At 47.3% G+C, this 21,388-nt stretch overlaps 1 protein-coding gene and 1 long non-coding RNA gene across 12 annotated transcripts in view; one reads left to right on the top strand and one right to left on the bottom strand.

Annotated features, from left to right (window-relative positions):
* SLC9A1 (solute carrier family 9 member A1) overlaps positions 1–9,319 on the bottom strand; it is a 49,797-nt gene extending 40,478 nt beyond the window's left edge. Inside the window, exon 1 of the mRNA XM_007120361.4 lies at positions 8,937–9,319. Coding sequence (XP_007120423.1) covers positions 8,937–9,288 — 352 coding nt within the window. The 5' untranslated portion in view covers positions 9,289–9,319. The remainder of the gene's footprint in view (positions 1–8,936) is intronic.
* Positions 1–19,120, top strand: part of LOC114485011 (uncharacterized) — a 20,929-nt gene extending 1,809 nt beyond the window's left edge. Inside the window, exons 2-6 of one of the 11 annotated variants that reach the window (XR_003678444.2) lie at positions 1,473–1,817; positions 1,899–1,952; positions 10,112–10,271; positions 11,732–13,002; positions 18,194–19,120. This is a non-coding gene — a long non-coding RNA (uncharacterized lncRNA). The other 10 variants (XR_003678447.2, XR_003678445.2, XR_003678446.2 and 7 more) reach the window with 10 other exon arrangements.
* The last annotated feature ends 2,268 nt before the right edge of the window (positions 19,121–21,388 follow it).

Here is a 21,388-nt window from a genome sequence, read left to right as displayed (position 1 = left end):
AAAAATACCGTATGCTAACACATATATATGAAATCTAAAAAAAAAAAAAAAAAAAGGTTCTCACGAACCTAGGGGCAGGACAGCAATAAAGACGGAGACGTAGAGAATGGACTTGAGGACACGGGGAGGGGGAGGGGGAAGGGGAAGGGTAAGCTGGGACGAAGTGAGAGAGTGGCATGGACATATATACACTACCAAATGTAAAATAGATAGCTAGTGGGAAGCAGCCGCATAGCACAGGGAGATCAGCTCAGTGCTTTGTGACCACCTAGAGGGGTGGGATAGGGAGGGAGGGAGGGAGACACAAGAGAGGGGGGATATGGGGATATATGTATATGTATAGCTGATTCACTTTGTTATAAAGCAGAAACTAACACACCATTGTAAATTATACTCCAATAAAGATGTTAAGATTAAAAAACAAAAAACAACGAAATCCGGGAATTCCCTGGCGATCCAGTGGTTAGGACGCCACGCCTTCACTGCTGAGGGCACGGGTTCAATCCCTGGTCGGGGAACTAAGATCCTGCAAGCCTCGCAGCCACACACACACACACACACACACACACACACACACACACACACACAAAGATTAAAAACTAAAATCTGCCCTCACACTCTCACACTCACATATGCACAGAAAATTTCTGAAAAGATGCACGAGAAAGTTAACAGTGGTAACCTCTGGGGTGTATGACAGTGGAGGTGTCAGAGAAGTGAGGAGGAAAACTTTTACTTTTTACCTTAATACCCGTCTCTACTGTGGAACATGTTTTATTTATTCATATTATAAAAATAAACCTGCCACAGAAAGGAGATTCTGGCCCCAGCCCACTCCCAACAGACACACAAAAACAAAGAGAAGACGTAAGTCAACTTGTCTAGGTACAACTATAAATTAGCAAGACTGCCTTTTTGCATGGTTCATGGCACTAGTTTCATTAATTCACAGTCACAGTGCGGTTGATGACTCGATGAATCTTCCTAGGAAAAGCTTAATTCAATTAGGGCTCTTGGCAGCTCCCTGAGGAAGCTCTGGTATCTTGCTTTTACTTACACAAATTGAGGGTAAACCAAACAGATGCAGACTTTCCCAGAGAGACCCCACCCAGCCCAGAGAGGATGCCCTAGAAGACCCTCCATTAGAGCCAAGCCGAGGGAGGCAGAGGGGGAGGAAGGCGGCTGTGGCAGCAGCACTTACACAGGTGCTGGCTGATGCCTAGAGCATCACTCTGTGTCAAGCTGGTTTCTTGTCTTCCTCAAAGGCTTCACATGGACACTATCTCTACACGGAAGTCAGTCATGCACTTATTTGTCCCCCAAGTATTTAGGAGCCCTGCCTCTGTGCCAGGCACAGAGAAGAAAGCAAACAAAGGCTCTGCACTCAAGGGGGTTACATTCTTGTAGGAATCCTGTCCTAAGAATAGCTCTCTCTGTCCTGCCTGCTTGTCTAATTCCTCTCCATCTTCAAGACTGGCTCAAATTCCACCTCCTCTGAGAAGCCTTCCCTAACCACCTGTGCCCTCGGGGACTGCTTGTTCCCTCTGAACTCTGCCTCTGCCAGGAGTCCGCGGAGACCTCAGCACAGATGGACCATTTTCTCCAAACAGACTGGAAGCTCCTGGTGAGCCAGGCCTGGGTCTCACTCTTCTTGGTTCCCCCATGTGCCACAAGCTCAGAGCCCGCTGGCTGGTTTCAGCTGACCTGCCTCTACGACCCCACCTTGGACAGACGAATTAATTAGCTGCTCTCAGTCCCGGCTGGCCAGCCCAAAGCCAGAGCCTCTGTGAGTCTGCCTGGCACACAGCAAGCGCTACGTAAGTGTTAGCTACTTATTATTTTGGTGAGCTCGTTGATTCTGCCTGACACAGCTGTGATGTCACCTCTCCGCTTTTCAGTGACCTGGTCTCAGATAGGCCCAGCGCTGTGGAAGGGCCAGTCTGGGCTTAGGGGTAAGTGTCCCCCAAGGGACCGGGAAGAGGACTTGGGAAGGAATAGGAATGCTCCTCCTGAATCTCACTCAGAGCTGCTTAAGGCTATATGTTTTCAGGAAACAGCTTGCCTGGGTAATTTGGGGAAACTCCAGGTTCTCAGCAAGCCAGTGTCAGAACTCAGGGGTCATGTATGACCTAACAGACCCCAAAACTGGCCCCGCATGTTGAAAGAGCTTTCAGGGAAAGGAAATGAAGTCAGCATGATCCCAGGGAAGGGGGGCAGCCCACTGATCCTGGCCCAACTCAAAACTTAGTTCAGTTAAAATTAGATTCGCCTGTAAGATTAAAAATACCCACATATAATCACGGCCTGTCTTAAAGTATCAGTTGATGTTTGTCGGCATCTAAAGAGATGGTTGGGCCCAGCGCGGTGTGTGCAGACAATCCTGGGGAGACATGTCTGACTCAGACGTTTACAGGGGGAGTGAGTGCTGCAGAAGGAGGCCCACACAGGCAATGGATGATTCAGGAATAACCCAGGTCCTGGGTTTGCTGAGTGAGCCTTCTCTCCCCACCACGGAAGGAAAGGGGGGGCAGGTGGGGGAGGGTGACAGGAGGAGGAGGGAAGGAGGGAGGAAGGGAGGGAGGCAGGGAGGGAGGCCGGCAGGCCCGCCAGCTGTGTACAGGCTGGCATTCCCGAAGGGAGCCCAGGGCTGCTGAGCTCCAATGCCCTGTCCCTCCTGTGTTTCTGAATGCCACCACCTCTGAGAAGGGCTATTTGCTTCACGGTAAGACTTGGGCGGTGGGGGGGGGGGGAGGGCGGTCACAGTTTCCCCCCCCAACCCAAGAAATGATCCACAGAGAGCAGCCAAGACTTGAAATGCCTTTAATCCTTCCCTGTTCAAAATGATCACGGGAAAAATAAAACTTTTGAACCGAAAGGGAATCAAGGCATGATGATGAAAAGAACAAGAGCTCCAAAGCCAGACAGATCTGGGCTTCAACCCCACTGTTTTCTAGCTGTGCAAGTACCTGACACAGCCTCTGAAACAGGAGCTTAATAAGTGACAGCTAATATAATTAACAAATATTTAACATAAATATTACAAATTAGGAAACGAGGGCTCAGAGAAGTAGTGCCTTGCCTAAGGTCACACAGCTAGGCAGCAAAAAGCTAGCACCATACCATATCTCAGGGTCTCTTGACCCCTTCCCTCTCCTGCCCCATTCAGCATGTTTTCTGTTGTAATTCACTTCTCTGCCTCTCCTTTCTCCTCCCAGAGAGCCTACAACACATCAAGGGAAAGGAAAAGTTTCCATTTCAAAAGTTTGCTGCTCCACAGACTGTGAGAATGATAGGTCCCAAGGCTGAGTCAGCCTTCACACTCTCACACACTTTCTTCATACAAATACAGGCATGCTTGAGGGGTTAAGAACTTGGAATTAAGTTGGCCTGGGCTCCAGACCAACCCAAACCACCATGCTCCTTTAGCCCTTCGCTCCTCCAAGAGGAAACAGTGTCTCTTCTGTCAACCACTCAAGTTACCAACGTGGATGTGCCTGGTCATTTACTCTAGTTAAAGACCCTTGGGACCTCTGATCCCCCTTGATCTTCACAATGACCTGACCAGGCAGGAAAGAGGACACGGCCTTGGGTTAGAAATCCAGGGATTGTGTCCTTTGCCACTTACTTGCTAAGTGACCTCAGGCAGGTCACAACCTGGGGCTCGGTTTCCTTAGATGTAAAATGGTTACATCAATACCACCTGCTATTCTAACCCACAGGACCATTGAGAAGATCGGAATTAAATACTGTACACGCAAGTGCTTTGGAAACAAGTTACAATACTAATGAGAATTACTACTAAACTCCACCTGCCTTACAGGGCTAGAGAGTTGTGCCATCTGCTTCCAGCACAGAGGCTGCCTCTCAGGAGATCCTGCTGGGCCCCAAGGGTAACCAAAAGCAGCCCAGTACCCTTCCAGCCCAGAAGCAGGAGATGGTAATCACAAGGTTAGCCATCCCCTGCTGGGCAAAGGAAACTACTCTTTAAGTGGCATTCCCCTGCCCAAGCAGGGAAGAAGCAAGCTCAGTCAGACCACTGAGAGAGCAAAGAGATGGCAGGCAGGGTCACTAGCAGAGGACAAGGGATAGGCCCAGCCTGGCTGTGGGATTCAGGTACACATATGTGGACTCACAGGGACAGAGGATGGGCCCAAAGCCGGCACAGAACCCCTACAGCTTTCTCAGGGCACGGAGAGGGCTTCTGCCATCAACAAGTGCCAGCCCCCAGAGGGAGTCCTAAAATCCCGGAAGGCAGGTGCAGTGAGCTGGGCACCCACCCCGTGCAAGGGCCCGGGCATCTGCTGAGGAGGACGTGAGTGGCAGGAGATGCAGCTGCACCCTGAGAGGAGACTGTGCCAAGGCTCAATCAGAAGATAAATGGCAATTCAGCATCACAGCAGATAACCCCTTTGGGCTGTTTCCTCATCTGTGAGACAGAGAGCCTTTATCTCATAGGATGATAGTAGGAATTAAATGAGATTACTTTTATAAAGTGCCTGACACCACTCTGTAGATACTCAATAAATGGTAATTCTTACTAAAACACACATCCCCGCCCCCCGACAGAAGAGATGTCACAGGGCAGGCTAGGCCTAATGCCAAAGTTGTGGATAAACAATAAGGGATACGGTTTTAGGGGAGGAATGAAAGCAACGGCTGTGGGCTGGAGTGGGCTGGGAAGACCGCCCAAAGTGGAGGAATCTGAACAGGCCCTGAAAGCTGCCACAGCACGTTGGGCTCTGTGCTAGCATTCCCACGTTTGGTCTCTACATCGATCCTGGAAGGTAGAGATGGCATCCTTACCTTCCCAATGAGGCAAGTCAGGTTCAGAGAAAACAGGGGCCTGGTCACACAGGTACCGAGGGGCAGGGGCAGAGCCCAGGCTTTTGTGACAACGTCTGTCCTTCCCACCAGAGCTGGAGGGGCTAGGTGGGGCGGGAAGGAGAGGCAAGGTGCATCTCGTGGGTGTTCAGCTGAATGAAGTCCAGGCGATATGACCAACAGAGGCCCTCTAAGTGTCCTGGAGCCTCAGGACACACATGTCCTACCTGAAGCTTCTTCCCGGTCCCCAGATGACCTCCCCTCCCACTATCCTGCAGTCACTCAGCTGTTTTCCCAAAGAGGAAAAGGTCACCTTTTTCTTTTTGGAGAGTTCCATCTGGGCTTCTAGAGACAGTTTCAAGGTGACCTTCAAGTTGTTCCTCTCTCCTTCTGAGAAGTGAGAGAGGAGAGTTCTAGTCTTACACAGGAAACCAGTTGCTGGGTCTGATATCCACGCACGTGAAGTGGGCAATAATGATCCCCATCTCCCCTCCTCACAGACTTGCTCTCAGGAGGAAATGGCAGAACACACCTTGCAAACACCAGAACCAGAAAGAGCTATAAGACGTGAAGGGACAAAGGAAGGTTTTTTTGTCGCTGGTCAGGAGACGAGATGAATACCTGCTTCATAGGCTGCCAGGAGTTCCTGGTCTGGGATATGTGTAAACAAACGCAGAGGGTGCCAGTGGTGAGCTGGGTTACAGTGAGGCTCTCCCTTGAAACACGCACTGGACTGGGAGCCAGGTAAACAGGGACAAAGCGGAATTCATGCTGGGTCCAAACCACAATGTGAGGCGGAGGTGGGGGAGGGGAATGGGCCTACCTAAGGCTTGGAGTCTTTCTCAGAGTTCTCCCAATAGTCTAACCCCAACTCACGTCACGAGCCCCTCCTCACCAAGGAAAAGGCAAGAATCCCTGACTATCAGAGAGAGAAAAAAGGCCCAGAGATGGGAAGTGACTTGCCTAATGTGACCCACTGAGTCACTCAGAAAAGAATCCAGAAGCATCTACCCTAGAACTTCAGCTCTAACCCCACCCTTCCCACACGCATCTCCGACAGTATCTACCTGAGGCTCTGCTCAACAATTAGGATAGGAGTGAGAACTGCACATAGAACCTTCTATTTTTAAAGGAGGGGTAACTTGCAAGGGAAGCAGCTGCCCGAGATGACAGAATGAGGCCTCCAACATAGCTCCTACCCATGCCGGGGTGCTGAGAGAATAGGCAAGACCCCAAAATGAACTCCTAGGCTCCTGGGTAACTGATAGCACAGAGGGAGCATGGCCTCGGCACACCCCCCATCCCCCAAGTCGGTCGGTGCCATGTCCCCTCCCCACAGGACCTGCTCTGGAGGCAGCTTAAGTGAAGGAAGAACAAAGTCAGTAGGACTGACTTTCAGTCCTTCCTGAAACCTTAAGGAAGGACTGCTGGTGGCAGCCTAGGTTGAGAGTTTTGTAATCCTCCAGCCTCAGAGGAAGCCCCCTCAGTGGAGGGGCTGAGGTAGGGATGCATTTACCTTAGGTGGTTAAAATACCAACAGGAGCAGCTGCAACTCACTGAGTGCTTCCTATAGGTACAAAGCCAGCTTCACGCGCGTTAATTTATGTCATCATCACGCCAGCAGCATTAGAGCTAGATACTATTATTTCCCCCTTTTTATACTTGAGGAAACTGAGCCTCGGGGAGGGTAAGTGGCAGAGTGGTGCCAACCTCAATTCAACACTGCAAAGGGGGTGTTCCCCGCTGGCCTAGTGGTTAGGATTCGGGGCTTTCAACTGCCGCAGCCCAGGTTCAATCCCCGGCTGGTTGGGGAACTGAGATCCCGCAAGCTGCGTAGCCAAAACAAAACAAACAAAAAAACCCAAAACTCTGCAAGGTAAAGGGAAAAATGGGCTTTCACTTTTTGCCACCTGAACTGGGACCCTTAAGATCTTTTGGCCATCTTTCTCTCTACCCTCTTCCCAGGATGGCCAGATGCTAGGGCACCCCAGTTTTCAGAGGCAGAAAATTGCCCTATCAAGCCAGAGACACAGTCTCTTGGAACTACAAATGCCCTCGGAGATGATATCCAGCCTCCACACTTTACGATGAGAAAACTGTGGCCCAAGGGTGAGTGACTTGCCAGGGTTACCCAAGTCAGCGGCATGGCAGCAATGTCAGACCTGCAAGAGGCCACAAAGATCAACCGACAAGTGGAGAGGCATGACTGGCCCAAGGTCACAGAGGGAGGTGGTATAAGAGGCCAAGTTTCCTAACTTCTAGACTGATACCCTTGTCATGGCACCACCTCTGCCAGCTGCCCAGGGTCCCGGGCACAGTTTTGGCAGGGACAAAGCAGGCCAAGCCTGACCCCATTAGGATTAGAGGAAATCAGGCCTGCAGAGACAAACTCCTGACTATCCAGAGTAGGATCTTTGTGGTCATGCTGTCGACCCACCAGAAGGCACTGAGACCCACAGTGTGTGCATTAGCCTCTAATGCCCTAACACAATGTCAGGTGAGGGGGTTGGAAAGAGGAGGGAAATTTATAAATAGTGTTTATGAGGCCTCTTCCTGGTCTCACACAGGCAAATGACACATCAGTCACTTCAGCTTCTTACCAACAAATTAAGACACAGGGTCTCATGATTCAATTGATATGGTCAAATTTAGAGATTCTTGCCAGTTTCACAGGTGGGCGAGACCTGCAGAAAAAGGCTCCAGCTTGTTCAAGGTCATGTATTTGTCAGAATCAGTACACATGGCTCCCCTTGCCCAGGCCTCGATTTTTTCTGGGAAGCTGGCTGCCATCAGGTGATAGGTGCTGGTGGCCCAGCTCCATGTGCAGGCCTGCTACTGTCACAGCACCAAAGCCCCGTATCAGGAAGCCAGCTCCTGGATCTGTCAAAACAGAAGCACGAGTGCCCTCCTGCAGCATGTCCCAGAGCCTGCCTCATACCAGCCTGGCATCGCCACTCAGCTCCTGCATGTCCTTGGGAAAGCTGCAAGGCTTCCTGCCAAGAGTCACAAACTCTCCAAACCCAAACCAGCAGAGTTCCACCAGGCCCCCGTGCCTTCCACAGCTAGCTGGGGGCTAGAAAAGCAAAGGCAGCTTTCAACCCCCCCCCCCACCTCCTGCCCCCTGGACACCACTTCAAGGGACTTCTGGGCTATGCAGGCTCTGGTGAGCTCCATCAATCACCCAGCAGAACAGAGTGCTCAGGCCTAGCAGGGTGATAATCCTCTGGAAGGGAACAACTTTTCTGTTTCCTTCTCCCAAAAAGAACGTTTCAAAGTCTCTTCAGATCTGAACATGCTGAGCTCCTCCACCTGTCCCTCTCCCTCTTGGATGAGCAGCAGGCAGGCCAACATGACAGCACCTAGAGACACAGCTGGGTGCAACCTGGAAATGAGCTGGGGCCAGACCAAGCTTGACCCTCGTCCACTTCTCCCTCCACCCCCAAACCAGACCTCAGGAATTCCCAAGGCCCCTGTCCCATAAACTGTATAAGGAATGGCATTCCCAGGCAGGAAACTGACTCAGGGGCTCCTGACCAGCCTGGGCAGGCAAAGCTGACAGATAACACTCTGGGGATGAAGGAAGGTGAGGATATGGGGATGCCTCATCTTCCACCACACCTGTAAGTCTCCAGCACACAGGTCCCCCACTACACTCAAACTCCTTAGACAAACCAAGTAGAAATAGCCTCCATCCTGGAACACCCTCCCATGAAGCATGTAATTACACTGGTCGCTGTTGACAGAGCAGACTGTGCCACTTGCTGAAGACACTCCTGTCTCACACAGCTGGGTGCCTGGCTCCCCTCGGGGTCTGTCCCAGCCAGAGGAGACTTGCCAGGCCTGGAAGCCTCGCTGAAGGTACCTAGTACCTGAAGCATCCCATCCTCTGGTCCTGCTCTCTCCCATGAGCAATGCTGGCTCCAATCTTAGGAGGCCTCAGACCACAGAGGCCACGGAGCTCCAGTTTGAGAAGCACCACGATGATGGGATAGAGGCTGCCTACTTTACAGGAGTAGTCCAGACCTTTATTCCTAGGCAGCCTCAAGTGGCAAGGATGGTTCAAGAAGCTCATTAGCTTGGTGGCAGCGGAAGCATCGGGGGTGAACTGCACTTACCTATCTTCATAAGGCAGGCCAGCAGGATCCAGAGGGAGATTTCGAAGGGTGTGCGCACGTGCGTGTAGTCGATGCCCAGGACTGGAAAGGCCTTTCGAGATTTCAGGCTGTGTTCAGTGAAGGAATGGTTAACAGGGCGGCTCTCGGGGGTGAGCTCCGGCGGGGCGGTGGTGACCTCCCCAATGGAGCGTTCCCGTGGCGGCTCTGAACCTCTGATGGTGCTCGCAGTAGGGCTGGGCTGGAGGCCATGGCTTCTAAGAACGGGTAGCAGCCCCACCAAGGCTACTGCCACGAGCAGCGAAGGGAAGATTCGAGGCGGAGAGAGGCCACAGACACCAGACCAGAGAAGCATCCTGCTGCCACCCTCGACCCTTAGCAGAGTGAGAGTAAGACCTGGGACATAGGTAGCAGGGGGTCAGCAGCGGGGGAGGAGAAACTGGGGGAGTCTCTAAGCAAAGTTCATGTTTTAGAGATGTGTTTTTGTGGAAGCAGTCCTCTGGAAGTGGAGGAAGGCTGGGTTCACGATCTAGAACTCCAAACTGGGGAAGAGGGACAAGGACTCAATTAGGACCGTAAGAGACCAAAAGGTCTGGAACTCCAGGCCTGGGAAAGGGGGTGGGGGAGGGGAGAGACTGCACCCTAGGGACAGAGGAAGGGACAGGATGGGTTGGACCCCAGGCAAGGAAAAGGAAAAGGGAGAGTGGGGACCCTCGGCTGAGGAAAGTGACTGATGAGCTGGGACTCGGCTAAGGTAAGGGGAAGGGAGCCTGAGCTAAAGGAAGGGGATCGAAGGGGGTGAGACCCAGTCCAGGAGAAGAAGAGAGGGGGCTGAGAGCCCAGGCTGAGAGGAAGTGAAGCCAGAAAGCGGCCGGGAGTTTCCCCACCCAAAGAAGGACCGGGGTGCAGGCGCGCCGGGCTGAGATTCCGGGGAAATGGAGGGAGGCGGAAGGCGGAGGCAGGCGGCCTGGCGAGAGGGCGCCCTGGCCCGCGCTGAGGGCGGCTCGCGATGGGCCAGCAGCGAAACGCCCCTCCTTGCGGCCCCGGCGCGGTGCTGCGCTGCGCCCTGGCCCAGCTTCAGTTCCTCCGCGTCCAGCTCCACTTCCAGTTGCAGCCCCGGCCCCAGCCCCGGCGGCGGCGGACTGATGCCTCTCTGAGCCCGGCGCTGCCACTTATAGGCACCAGCGAGCAGCCGGTGCAGCGGGCTAGAAGGACCTGTCAGCGCCCGCTCAACGCAGCGACCCCTGTCGCCGAGAAAGGAAGTATCGCGTCGAAAGAGGAGGAAGAGTCAGAGATGGCAAAAAGAATAGTCTTGAATCTACAGAGATTCTGACTAACGTGAGTAAAATGCTCTACTATTTACAAAGCGCCTTCACATCCACATCCACATCCACAGTCTCATGGAGACTCCCCAATAATCTTGTGAAGGATGTATTATTATCTTATACATTTAGTTACCGTGTGATCTTGAGCAAATTACTTAACCTCTCTGTTGCACAGTTTTCTCATCTGAGAAAGTGGGGATAACAGGAGTACCTATATCTGCTGATCTGCTGTAGTATAGTATATGTGATGACTAAATGAAATAATCTATGTAAAGTGTTTAGAATGGAGCCCAGCACATAGAACAATTATTAGGGTTCCACTTTTGCAGATGAGGAAACAGGTAAAGAGAGTTCCTTAACTAGTATGTAAATAGTTATATCGGTTTACTAGGGTTACTGTAACAAAGTACCACAAACTGGGTGGCTTAAAGAACAGAAATTTACTGTCTCATATCCTGGAGGCTAGAAGTCTGAAGTCAAGGTGTCAGCAGACTTGGTTCCTTCTGAGGGCTGTGAGGAAGAATCTGTTCCACGCGTCTCTCCTAGCTTCTGGTGGTTTAGCAACAATCTTTGGTGCTCCTTGATAACTCCAGTCTTCACGTGGTGATCTCCCTGTGTCTCTGTCTCTGGGTCCAGATTTCCCCTTTTTATAAGGTTTCCAGTCACACTGGATTAATGACCTCATCTTGATCATTTTCAATAACCCTATTTCCAAATAAGTCCACATTCACAGGTGCTGGGGGTTAGAACTTCAACATCTTTGTGGAAGACACAATTCAACCCACAGCAGTAGTGGAACTGAGATTTGAACATATAGTGTTGGTTGGAATTTGTAAGATTTGAGAGCTCACGGCCATACACTGGAATCCTTGGAAAGCTTTTAAACACTACCATTGCCTGGGACCTTCAGAGGTTTGTATCCACTTCCTCCAGGGTAGTGCCCAAGCAAGATGGATAGTTTTTCAAAAGTTTCCCCAGGTAATTCTCAACTAGGGTTGAGAATTATTGAGATTACTGAAGTGCCACCCTTGTTTTGCAGAAGAGTGAATCAAGGCAAGGAAGTCCAAGTGACTAGCTTGAGATCACAAAATGTTGTCAAAGGGCTTAGTTCAGTTTAGCAATTATTTATGGGCCTCTTGACAAGGCTTTGTGATGGATGGGCTTTGGCAACACAGACATAGACATGGGGAGGAAGTAGGTGGCAGTGGTTAGGAGGGGGCACAAAGTGGACACAACAAGGGCTTCTAGGGTGCTGATAATGTTCTCTTTCTTTACTGGGTGGTGGTTACAAAGGTTACACAGATGTAGTTGTTCTGTGATAACTCATTGAGCACTCATGATCTGTGTACTTTTCATGAGATATGCTCTCCTTTCACATAAAAGTATATTCAAATGCTACTAGAGTGATGTGATTGTGACTGAAGGTGCCAACATTAAACTGAATTCTCTGTACTTCACATTCTCCTGGCACAGGTCCAGCCATTTGGGAGATGACAGAAGAGCCTAGGAAAGCCTTCAGAGAAATCCAAGGGCCTTGCCTCACCTGGAGCAGATGAAAGGAGAACATCAGCTATAATGGAAATAACCAAAGAGAGGAAAAGCATTTAGGACAAGGATCAGAACAATGACAATATGCCTCACATGGTTCGGTCCTTTATAGTTTACAGCCAAGTGCCCCAGGTTTATCAACGATCCAAGTCCTGGTGCTCAATAAATAGTAGCTATTATTCTCATTTCCATTTTACAGATGAAAAAACTGAGGACTCAGAGACATAAAGCCATTTGGCCAAGATCACACAGCTACTAGGTAACAGATCCAGGACTTAAGTCGGTTTTCTAACATCTTAATCCAGAGCTCTTTCAAAACACCACAGGTTCAGTGTAGAAAAAAGGAGGCAAAGGTGGGGCTAGTGGAGGGACTTTATGCAGGTGACATGGGCCAGAACCCTGAGACCTATAGTCCTTTCCAGTCTTTTTTTTTTTTTTTTTTTGGCCATGCCGCGTGGCCTGCGGGATCTCAGTTCCCAGGGATTGAACCCAGGCTACGGCAGTGAAAGTGCCAAATCCTAACCACTAGACCATCATGGAACTCCCAGTCCTTTCCAGTCTTGAGATCAACATTCACCCGTGCACTCTGATCCTCCTCACTCTCTGACTCTCTCTCATTCTGGTCCTCAAGTCAGTCCTTGGGTGCCAGCCTTGGAGGTAGCAGATCCCATGAGAACCAGGAAATAGCAGCCCTAAGATCCTCCACAGCCTGGAGAAGGTTGTATCAACATGACAGTGCCAGGAAAGAGCCCTTGGGAAAAACCACCTGGGACTGCCCGTGGCCAAGGCCCAGTCTGGACCAGGCAGTATAGCCTAAGAATTAAGATTAAGAATCTAGCCAGATTGTCTAGGTTCAGATCCCCACACCACCACTCACTACTTAGAAGACCTTGGGTAAATCAGTCAACCTCCCTGATTCACTGTTTCTTCCTCCATCACATGGAAACAATAATGCCAATCTCATGGGGCTGTTCTAAGGGTCTTAGCCAATGTACATATAGAACTCAGGGCAGCAGCCAGCAAGTACCACATATATTTACCGTCTTTATCTTTATTTACATGTACTGAGGGCCTCAAATGTAGACTTTCTGTGTTAGGGCCACATGAAGTTATACATTCAGACACAGAAACACAGGCTAGAAAGAAGTCCTTCACATCTGTGAAACTGGTCCCATCATCAGACCACTCACCCTGTGGTATGCTATGAATTTAATAATTTTATATAAATTATATTGCTGTGTATTCTGCATGTTTTTTAAAATTTATTATTTATTTTATTTTATTTATTTTGGGCTGTTTTGGGTCTTCGTTGCTGCGTGCAGGCTTTCTCTATTTGCAGTGAGCAGGGGCTACTCTTCGTTGCGGTGTGCGGGCTTCTCTTGTTGCAGAGCACGGGCTCTAGGCATGCGGGCTTCAGTAGTTGTGGCACACGGGCTCAGTAGTTGTGGCTCATGGGCTCAGTAGTTGTGGCTCATGGGCTTAGTTGCTCCGTGACATGTGGGATCTTCCCGGACCAGGGCTCGAACCCGTGTCCCCTGCATTGGCAGGTGGATCCTTAACCACTGCGCCACCAGGGAAGTCCTTCTGCCTGTTAAAAGCATGATCTTGTTGAAGGTAATCAGTTAAAATATGCTGCAATATTTGTAACCCTGTTTTAGCAAGTCCTTTTTTTTTTTTTTTTTCCTGGCCATCCCATGCAGCATGGGGAATTTCCTGGACCAGGGATTGACCAGTGATCGAACCCATGCTCCCTACAGTGGAAGTACGGAGTCTTAACCAATGGACCACTGGGGGAGTCTAGCAAGTCCTCATTTTTTAACCACTGCAGGCCCACATTGCTCTTGACTCAGAAGGGCCATGTATCTGCAGACTCTTCTTCCTGCAGATCCAGAACAGTCTCAGGATGCCTGGGCCTGGGTGGTATCCCCCCTTGCTTAGGCCACGTCTGCTCCTCAGTCCCCCTCATTGAATCCTTTTGCTAAAAGTAATGGGAATTTTATGGAATTGCTATAGCTGTGACAGATACATAGCAAACAATGTGTGGTGCTCGGAAAGGATCCTCTGGGCCACTTACTAGCTGTACATCATGAGCAAGTCATATTTTGTTTATGTCACTCAGTTTATTCATGTGTATAAAAAGTGGGTGAGGTCAGAACACCTGACTTTAAGGTTAGTGCAAGGATTAAATGGCTGACGTATGTCAAGCTCAGTTCCTTACACATTATTGGCACTCTGAGTTCATTTCCTTATTTCCTTTGTTATATAGCATCACAGCCCTGCAAGGCCCTCTTCTTTTTTTATAATAGCCTTTATTTTTAATATTTATGTATGTATGTATTTATTTTGGCTGCGCCTGGTCTCAGTTGCAGCACGCGGGATCTTCGTTGCAGCATGTTTAGTTGCAGCATGCGGGATCTTCAGCTGCAACCTTCTTAGCTGCGAAATGCATGTGGGATCTAGTCTCTCGACCAAGGATCGAACCCAGGCCCCCCGCATTGTGAGTGCGGAGTCTTACCCACTGGACCACCAGGGAAGTCCCAAGGCCCTCTTCTTTCAGTCTCCCCTTCACTCACTTCACTCCAACCACACTGCCTCCTTGCTATTTCTCAAACACTGCCAGCCACACTTCTACCTCAGGGCCTTAGCACTTGCTGTTCCTTCTGCCTGGAACACTCTTCTCCAGATATCCACTTGGCCTACTCCATCACATCCCTCAAGCCTTTCCACAAATCTTCCTTCTCACCATTACTATGTGGTGACTCCTGATACTTCCCCTACCTGACCACTATTACCACTACCACTCAGGCCCAGCCACCTTCTCACATATGATATAATAAACCTATTTACTGTATTTATTGTTTACTGCCATTCCTCCCCATAGGATGTGAGCTCCAGGAGAGCAAGAGAACCCTAATGAATGAATGAATGACAGGGTATATTACTTGCACATGAGAAAACTGAGGTTCCAAGGAGAGAGTCAGTTGTGGCCACAGAGCTGGGAAGAAGGAGAGCCAGGTGAGAATCCAAGTCTGTCTGACTCTGAAATCCAAGCTTTTCCCACTTCTCTGGGCTGATAGCCAGCATGAAAAAACATGCACGTCCTCGGCAACTAGGAGAGAGTTGGTAAGGAGGTAGAATTTGATCCAGTGAATGGCTTTTAAGCTAGATTCATAATTCACTCAATAAACATTTAGCACCTACTGTGTGCAAGTCCCTGTGCTTCCTGCTGTGGGAGACTTGATTATGAATCTGATAAACACCCATTGGTGAACTTGAAACTCTTATATCTACTCACAGGCTGGAAGTCCTGTGGGCACCTCCATCTCCACAGGTACTAAACGCAGCCCCCCACCTTCCTCTGAACTTGCTACCACTCCACCTTCTCAGGTACAGATTGCTTGGCCCTGCTGGAAACATTAGGTTTTAGTAGGCTGGAGGGGAAAGGCCCAGGGTTTGAATTTTATTGAGTGCCCTTGGGAGATTTTGATGCAGATGGGCCTGTCCACACTTTGGAAAACTCTGGCCTGGACTATTAAAGTAAACTTTTTATTGTTCCCACATCCAGTCTGCGCTACACACAGCTTTCAGGGAGAACATTCTGAGCCATGGTCCCCCTGTTTAGACAGCTGCAGACCCCATTCCTGACATGACACTCAAGGGCCTTCACACATTCAGGGACACAAACTTTTTTTGCCCTCTGATTATTTATAAAGACATTTGAAAGTGTAAAGATAATATAACAAACATCAAACTTTTTACCTTTCTGAATTATCAGCTGTTACAATTTGTTCTATTTCCCTTCAATTTTTTTAAACAGATATCTGCACTATTTTATCAAATTTTAAAGTCTCTTTGAACCTTCACTGACATCAACCTCTATCAAGAATGTAATGTAAGACTTCCCTGATGGTCCAGTGGTTAAGACTCTGCCCTTCCAACGCAGGGGGTGAGGGTTCGATCCCTTGTTGGGGAACCGAGATCCCACATGCTACACGGCCAAAAAAAAAAAAAAGTAATGTACCTCAACATCTACCAATGACAGGGCAACCTCTATCATGAGCGTAATGCTATTTTTTTAAATTTAATTTATTTTATTTTTGGCTGCTTTGGGTCTTCGTTGCTGCACGTGGGCTTTCTCTAGTTGCAGTGAGTGGGGGCTACTCTTCGTTGTGGTGCGTGGGCTTCTCATTGCAGTGGCTTCTCTTGTTGTGGAGCACGGGCTCTAGGCGTGCAGGCTTCAGTAGTTGTGGCATGCGGGCTTCAGTAGTTGTGGCACATGGGCTCAGTAGTTATGGCTCGCAGGCTCAGTAGTTGTGGCTCGCGGGCTTAGTTGCTCCGCGGCATGTGGGATCTTCCCGGACCAGGGATTGAACCCATGTCCCCTGCATTGGCAGGCAGATTCTTAACCACTGCGCCACCAGGGAAGCTCCCTGAAGTACCTTTCTTATCACACCCTATAGGAGGTCACATGCTACCCACATGACATTACTGGTGATGTTATTACCTTTCATCACTTGGTTTAGTTGGTGTTTTTCCACTGTAAAGTTACTATTTTCCCCCTTTCCCTACTCTATTCTTTGGAAGTGATATCTAATCATTTTAATTTGCATTTCCCTCTGCAGTTGGGAGTTCCTGTGAGAATTACCTCTTCATCCTTTGCTTATGTTTCAACTTGTTTGCTTGTCTTTAGTTCTCACCAGCTTCTAGGTGTTATTTATATATAAATTGCAATTATCTTTTTCCAGAGAGTCATTTAGTATTTTAATTTTGTTCATAATGTCTTCTGCCATTTTTAAGTTTTTAATTTAATCATATTTACAAATGGTTTCCTTTAATCTTTGTGCTTTCTGAACTACCTTTTGAACACCCAGCCATGACTCAGCAATCCCGTAACAATCGTTGGTTCTCCTGACTTGATTCATGTTGCCCTTTTGCCTCGAATGCCTTTCTCCTTTTCACTGCCAAACAAGCTCCTACTTATCTTCAATGCCATAAACCAAATAAAACCTTCTGTGGGAAGCCCCTCCCAATTCCCCCAGGTAGGATTCGTTGCTCGCTCCACAGTGCTCTCACAACTTGTCCACACCTTTATTAAAGTACATATTGCGGACTTCCCTGCTGGTGCAGTGGTTAAGAATCCACTTGCCAATGCAGGGGACACGGGTTCAAGCCCTGGTCCAGGAAGATCCCACATGCTGCGGAGCAACTAAGCCCGTGAGCCACAGCTACTGAGCCTGCGCTCTGGAGTCCGCGAACCACAACTACTGAAGCCCACGCTCCTAGAGCCTGTGCTCCGCAACAAGAGGAGCCACCGCAATGAGAGAAGCCACTGCAATGAAAAGCCAGGGCACTGCAACGAAGAGTAGCCCCCGCTCTCTGCAACGAGAGAAAGCCCACTCACAGCAACGAAGACCCAACACAGCCAAAATTAATAATTAAAAAAATAATAAAGTACCTCATATAAGTGGAATCATACTTTTTTTGTCCTTTTGTGGCTGGCTTATTTCACTTAGCATAACATCTTCAAGGTTCATTCATGTTGCAGCATGTGTCAGAATTTTGTTTTAACACTGAATAATATTTTATTGTATGACTATACTACATTTTGGTAAACCGTTCAACAGTTGATGGACACTTTGGTTGCTTCCATGTTTTAGCTATTACAAATAATGCTGCTGTGAACATGGGTGTACACAGTAGTGTGTCTTCAAGACCCTACTTCCAATTTTTTTGAGTATATACCAAGAAGTGGAATTGCTGGGTCATAGGTTAATTCTGTTTAATTTTTTTGAGGAAACTCCATGCAATTTCCCACAGCTTTTGCATCATTTTGCATTCCTACCAACAGTGCACAAGTGTCCCAATTGTTCCACATCCTTGACAACACTTGTTTTTTGTGTTTTTGATAGTAACCATCCTAATGGGTGTGAGGTGGCCAACTAATTCATCTTTGTAACCGAACACTGGTCATGATGCAGTCAATGTTTATTGAATGAATGAATGAGGCTATAGCCTGTATCAGTGGTCTTCAGACTTTTTGCTCTTGTGCCCCCTTAAAGAATTTTTTTAAATTCCGCATTTGTGAGGATTCCAACAGGAAACAACGCACTCAAAGTAAGACAATTCAAGAAGGTCATATATGTAAAGAAGCTAATGTAGAAGGTGTGATCAAGGTGTAGGGAAATCACAAGGGATTATGCAGGAAGCTGGGAAGGGCAGCAGCCAGGCTGTTACCACCTGAGGTCTAAAGGGCAATTTCTTTTCCTTAAGAGGAGCACTAACTTTCTGTCCAGGGACAGGGCCAGACTGACTAGATGTCCAGAGGTGGGAACAAGGGGAATAGAGACCCTAATCTCACTCTCTTCCCTCTCTCCTGTCTCCTGCCAGGACTTCCCATTGACCAAATCCAAGCCAAGGCTAGAAGGCATAGAGCCGTTGATGTCCTCCATCCAAGTCAGCCAACCAGGGGAGAGGAAGGGAGGAGTAGGTCGAAGAATGGACCTGCTGGTCCACATGCAGGCTATCTGGCACGTTTTAAAATTGACAACTGAAACGTTCATCTTAGGGACTTCCCTGGTGGCACAGTGGTTAAGAATCCGCCTGACAATGCAGGGGACACGGGTTCGAGCCCTGGTCCAGGAAGATCCCACATGCCGCGGAGCAACTAAGCTCGTGCGCCACAACTACTGAGCCATGTGTTGCAAATACTGAAGCCTGCGCACCTAGAGCCCATGCTCCGCAAGAGAAGCCACCACAATGAGAAGCCCACACACCGCAACGAAGACTAAATGCAGCCAAACAATAAATAAATAAAAAAAATTAAAGATACTACAGTTTTTTAAAAAATGAAAATAAAATGAAGGAATGGATATAGATCAAACTTTTAAAAAAATAATAAAATATTCATCTTAAATGTAAGCCATTGCAAAGGATATACTTGCTAGCATATTGAAAATATTTTAAATAAAACTGTTCCATCATCAGTTGAATGTAAGTATCATCATGGTTTGATACTCACTATCATTCATGTCAAGAAAATATCAGAACAAGCTGTACATTAGCAGGCAGAAATGCTACATCATTATTTTTTTTCTTCTTGAATGTATAGTTACATTTTGCTTCCTCTCACAGAATGTTCTCCTAGGGTAATATATTTTCTGCTGGAAAGTCTGTTATTGATTATCTAATTCATACTCCCAACAGAAATTTATATATATGATTGCACTTTAAGAAATTTTGAAATTTAAATAATTTAAAATTTCCTTTGACTCTAAAGCTCTATGTTTTAAAATTTCTTCTGGGTTGAAATATCACTTATTATTGTATTAGTACACAATTGATCAAAGCAACATAACATATATCTTTTGAAAAATGATTATTAAACAAAGAGTAAAATGATATTGGAAATGTATCTCTTACTGAAATAGATTTTTTTCAATTAGTTTATGTAGTTATGAATAAATGTTACTTATTGCTGGAATGAAGCTGGGTTCAGCATCAACTTTATATCTATTTTTAACTTTTATAAATAGAAACTTTGAGAAACCTTGTTCAAATAAATAAGTAGGTGAAAGCGGAGGGAGTTCTGTTACAATAATATCACTTAATTATTTGAATTCTTGGCGTTACAAACCAAAAAATTACATAGTGACCTATCATCAAAAGTTATTTTTAATGACAACAAAATCAGAATCTCCTTCAACTCTATTGAAAGCAAAGTACCAGCAACTGTCCCACTCGCAAAATGCCTTATTATCCAGTCATCACAGTTCTTCACCTTTGGTTGGTGCCCTGAAGGTGTTTAACCCCCCACCCCAACCCCCTGGGGTAAGGTTGTGGGTGAAAATCAGGGCTGAGAGCTTTTTGTAAAGTATGAGCAAGGTGGGTGGGAAAGAAAAAGGTGGACCTGGACTTCAGAGCATCTTCTCCAGAAAATGTGTCTTAGGAAAGAGCATGAATAGAGTTTGAGGATCTGCAGGTCAGTTCTTGGAAGTATCTGTGCCACACACCCTTGCCTTCAGGTACTTCCAATCTAGTAGGGGAGAGAAGTTAGCAAATTGCCAAAGTACAAAATGCACTGAAGGGTTGGTGAGTAGTGATGGAGGTGTTCAGGGAGTTTGCTTCCCGCTGTGGGAAAGACTTCATGGGTGAGGTGGCATGTCAGCTGCTTTTCAGGTCGGGTAGGATTTTGACAGAAGAGATAGTGGAGAGGACATTCCAAATGGACCGCACTGGATGAACAAAGCCTCAGAGAGAAGCCATAGGGGAAAAAAAAAAAGGAAGCCATAGGGCATGTTTGGGGAATAAGCAGAGTGTAGACAGAGGCAAAGAGTGGGAGAAAAGGCAGAGACATAGAATCATAAACTCTCAAGCCTAAAATCTTAAGAATCACCTAATCCAACCTCCACAATTATCACCAGCACTGCACCAAAATCCACTCAGTGTTCAAAAACATCTAGTCACCAGGAGCTCTCTCTTTATAGAATACCCCGTCGAGTGGAAATATAAGGCGAGCCACATATATAATTTAAATTCTTCTGGTAACTACCAAAGGGAAAAAAAAAAGAAACAGGTGAAATTAAATGTTTTTGTCTTCTCAGACTTTTTAAATCCCCATTATTGATTTACATGCAATAAAATTAACCAATTTTAAATGTATAAGTTTTGTCACATGTACAGGGGCAATTAATTTTGATAATGTTTTATTTAACTCAACACACCCAAAATATAATCCTTTCAACAAGTAATCAATATAAAAACCTGTTAATGAGATATTTTACATATTTTTTTGTGCTAAATCATCCCAATTCAGACCAGTCACATTTCATGTGTTCAGTTGCCCCATGTGGCTAGTGAATGAAGCACAGATCTAGAGGGAAACCATTATATCCTTGGACCACTCTTGGTGGTTAGAAATTTTCCCTTGGATGGTAGAATAATGCTGACTTGGTTTCTTCTTTAAACATCTGCATCTTCAACTTGTTTACCATAGACATGTATTAATATAGAATTAGCATAGGAATAAGTACTAGGTGTTATGGTTGCTCATGTGAGGGGCACCCCATCCTGGCCTTGTAGGTCAGGGGAAGCTTTCAAGAGGAAGATACACAGGAATGGACATAATTAATGCTAAAAACAGATTTGATTATGTTCAGCTTATAATTATTCTTTAAACCATACTTATATGTTTGATGTACTTTTCTGTATATTATACATTTCACAATTTAAGAACATAGGTCTACTCCCCAGTAGCAATGAACAATGATCCAGTGTCCAGAGTTTGTCTTCTAAAAACCATTCTCCGATAGAAAGAACCAGGGATCTTTGGAGAAGTAGGTGATTTTAGGGCTGGGGTAGAGAAAAGACAAGATGAGCTTAGAGCATCTTGCAGTGCCAGAAAGTAAGGAAGTGTTCCAAAAAGCCAAAGGTTGGGGGGGCATGGCAAACGCTCGGGAGTCAACCTGACAACCTGAAAGCGCTCCCAATGGGCAAAACTGGACAATCTGAGCAACAAAAGAAATAACAGTATTGGATTATAACCCAAAGTGTAAAATAAATATTACAGAGTCCCTACTGATAAAA

Source organism: Physeter macrocephalus, unplaced genomic scaffold (genome assembly GCF_002837175.3).
Source record: "Physeter macrocephalus isolate SW-GA unplaced genomic scaffold, ASM283717v5 random_351, whole genome shotgun sequence".
Classification (NCBI taxonomy): Eukaryota; Metazoa; Chordata; class Mammalia; order Artiodactyla; family Physeteridae; genus Physeter; species Physeter macrocephalus.
Note: the sequence above shows the minus strand (reverse complement) of the source record. Positions and strands in the feature narration are given on the sequence as shown.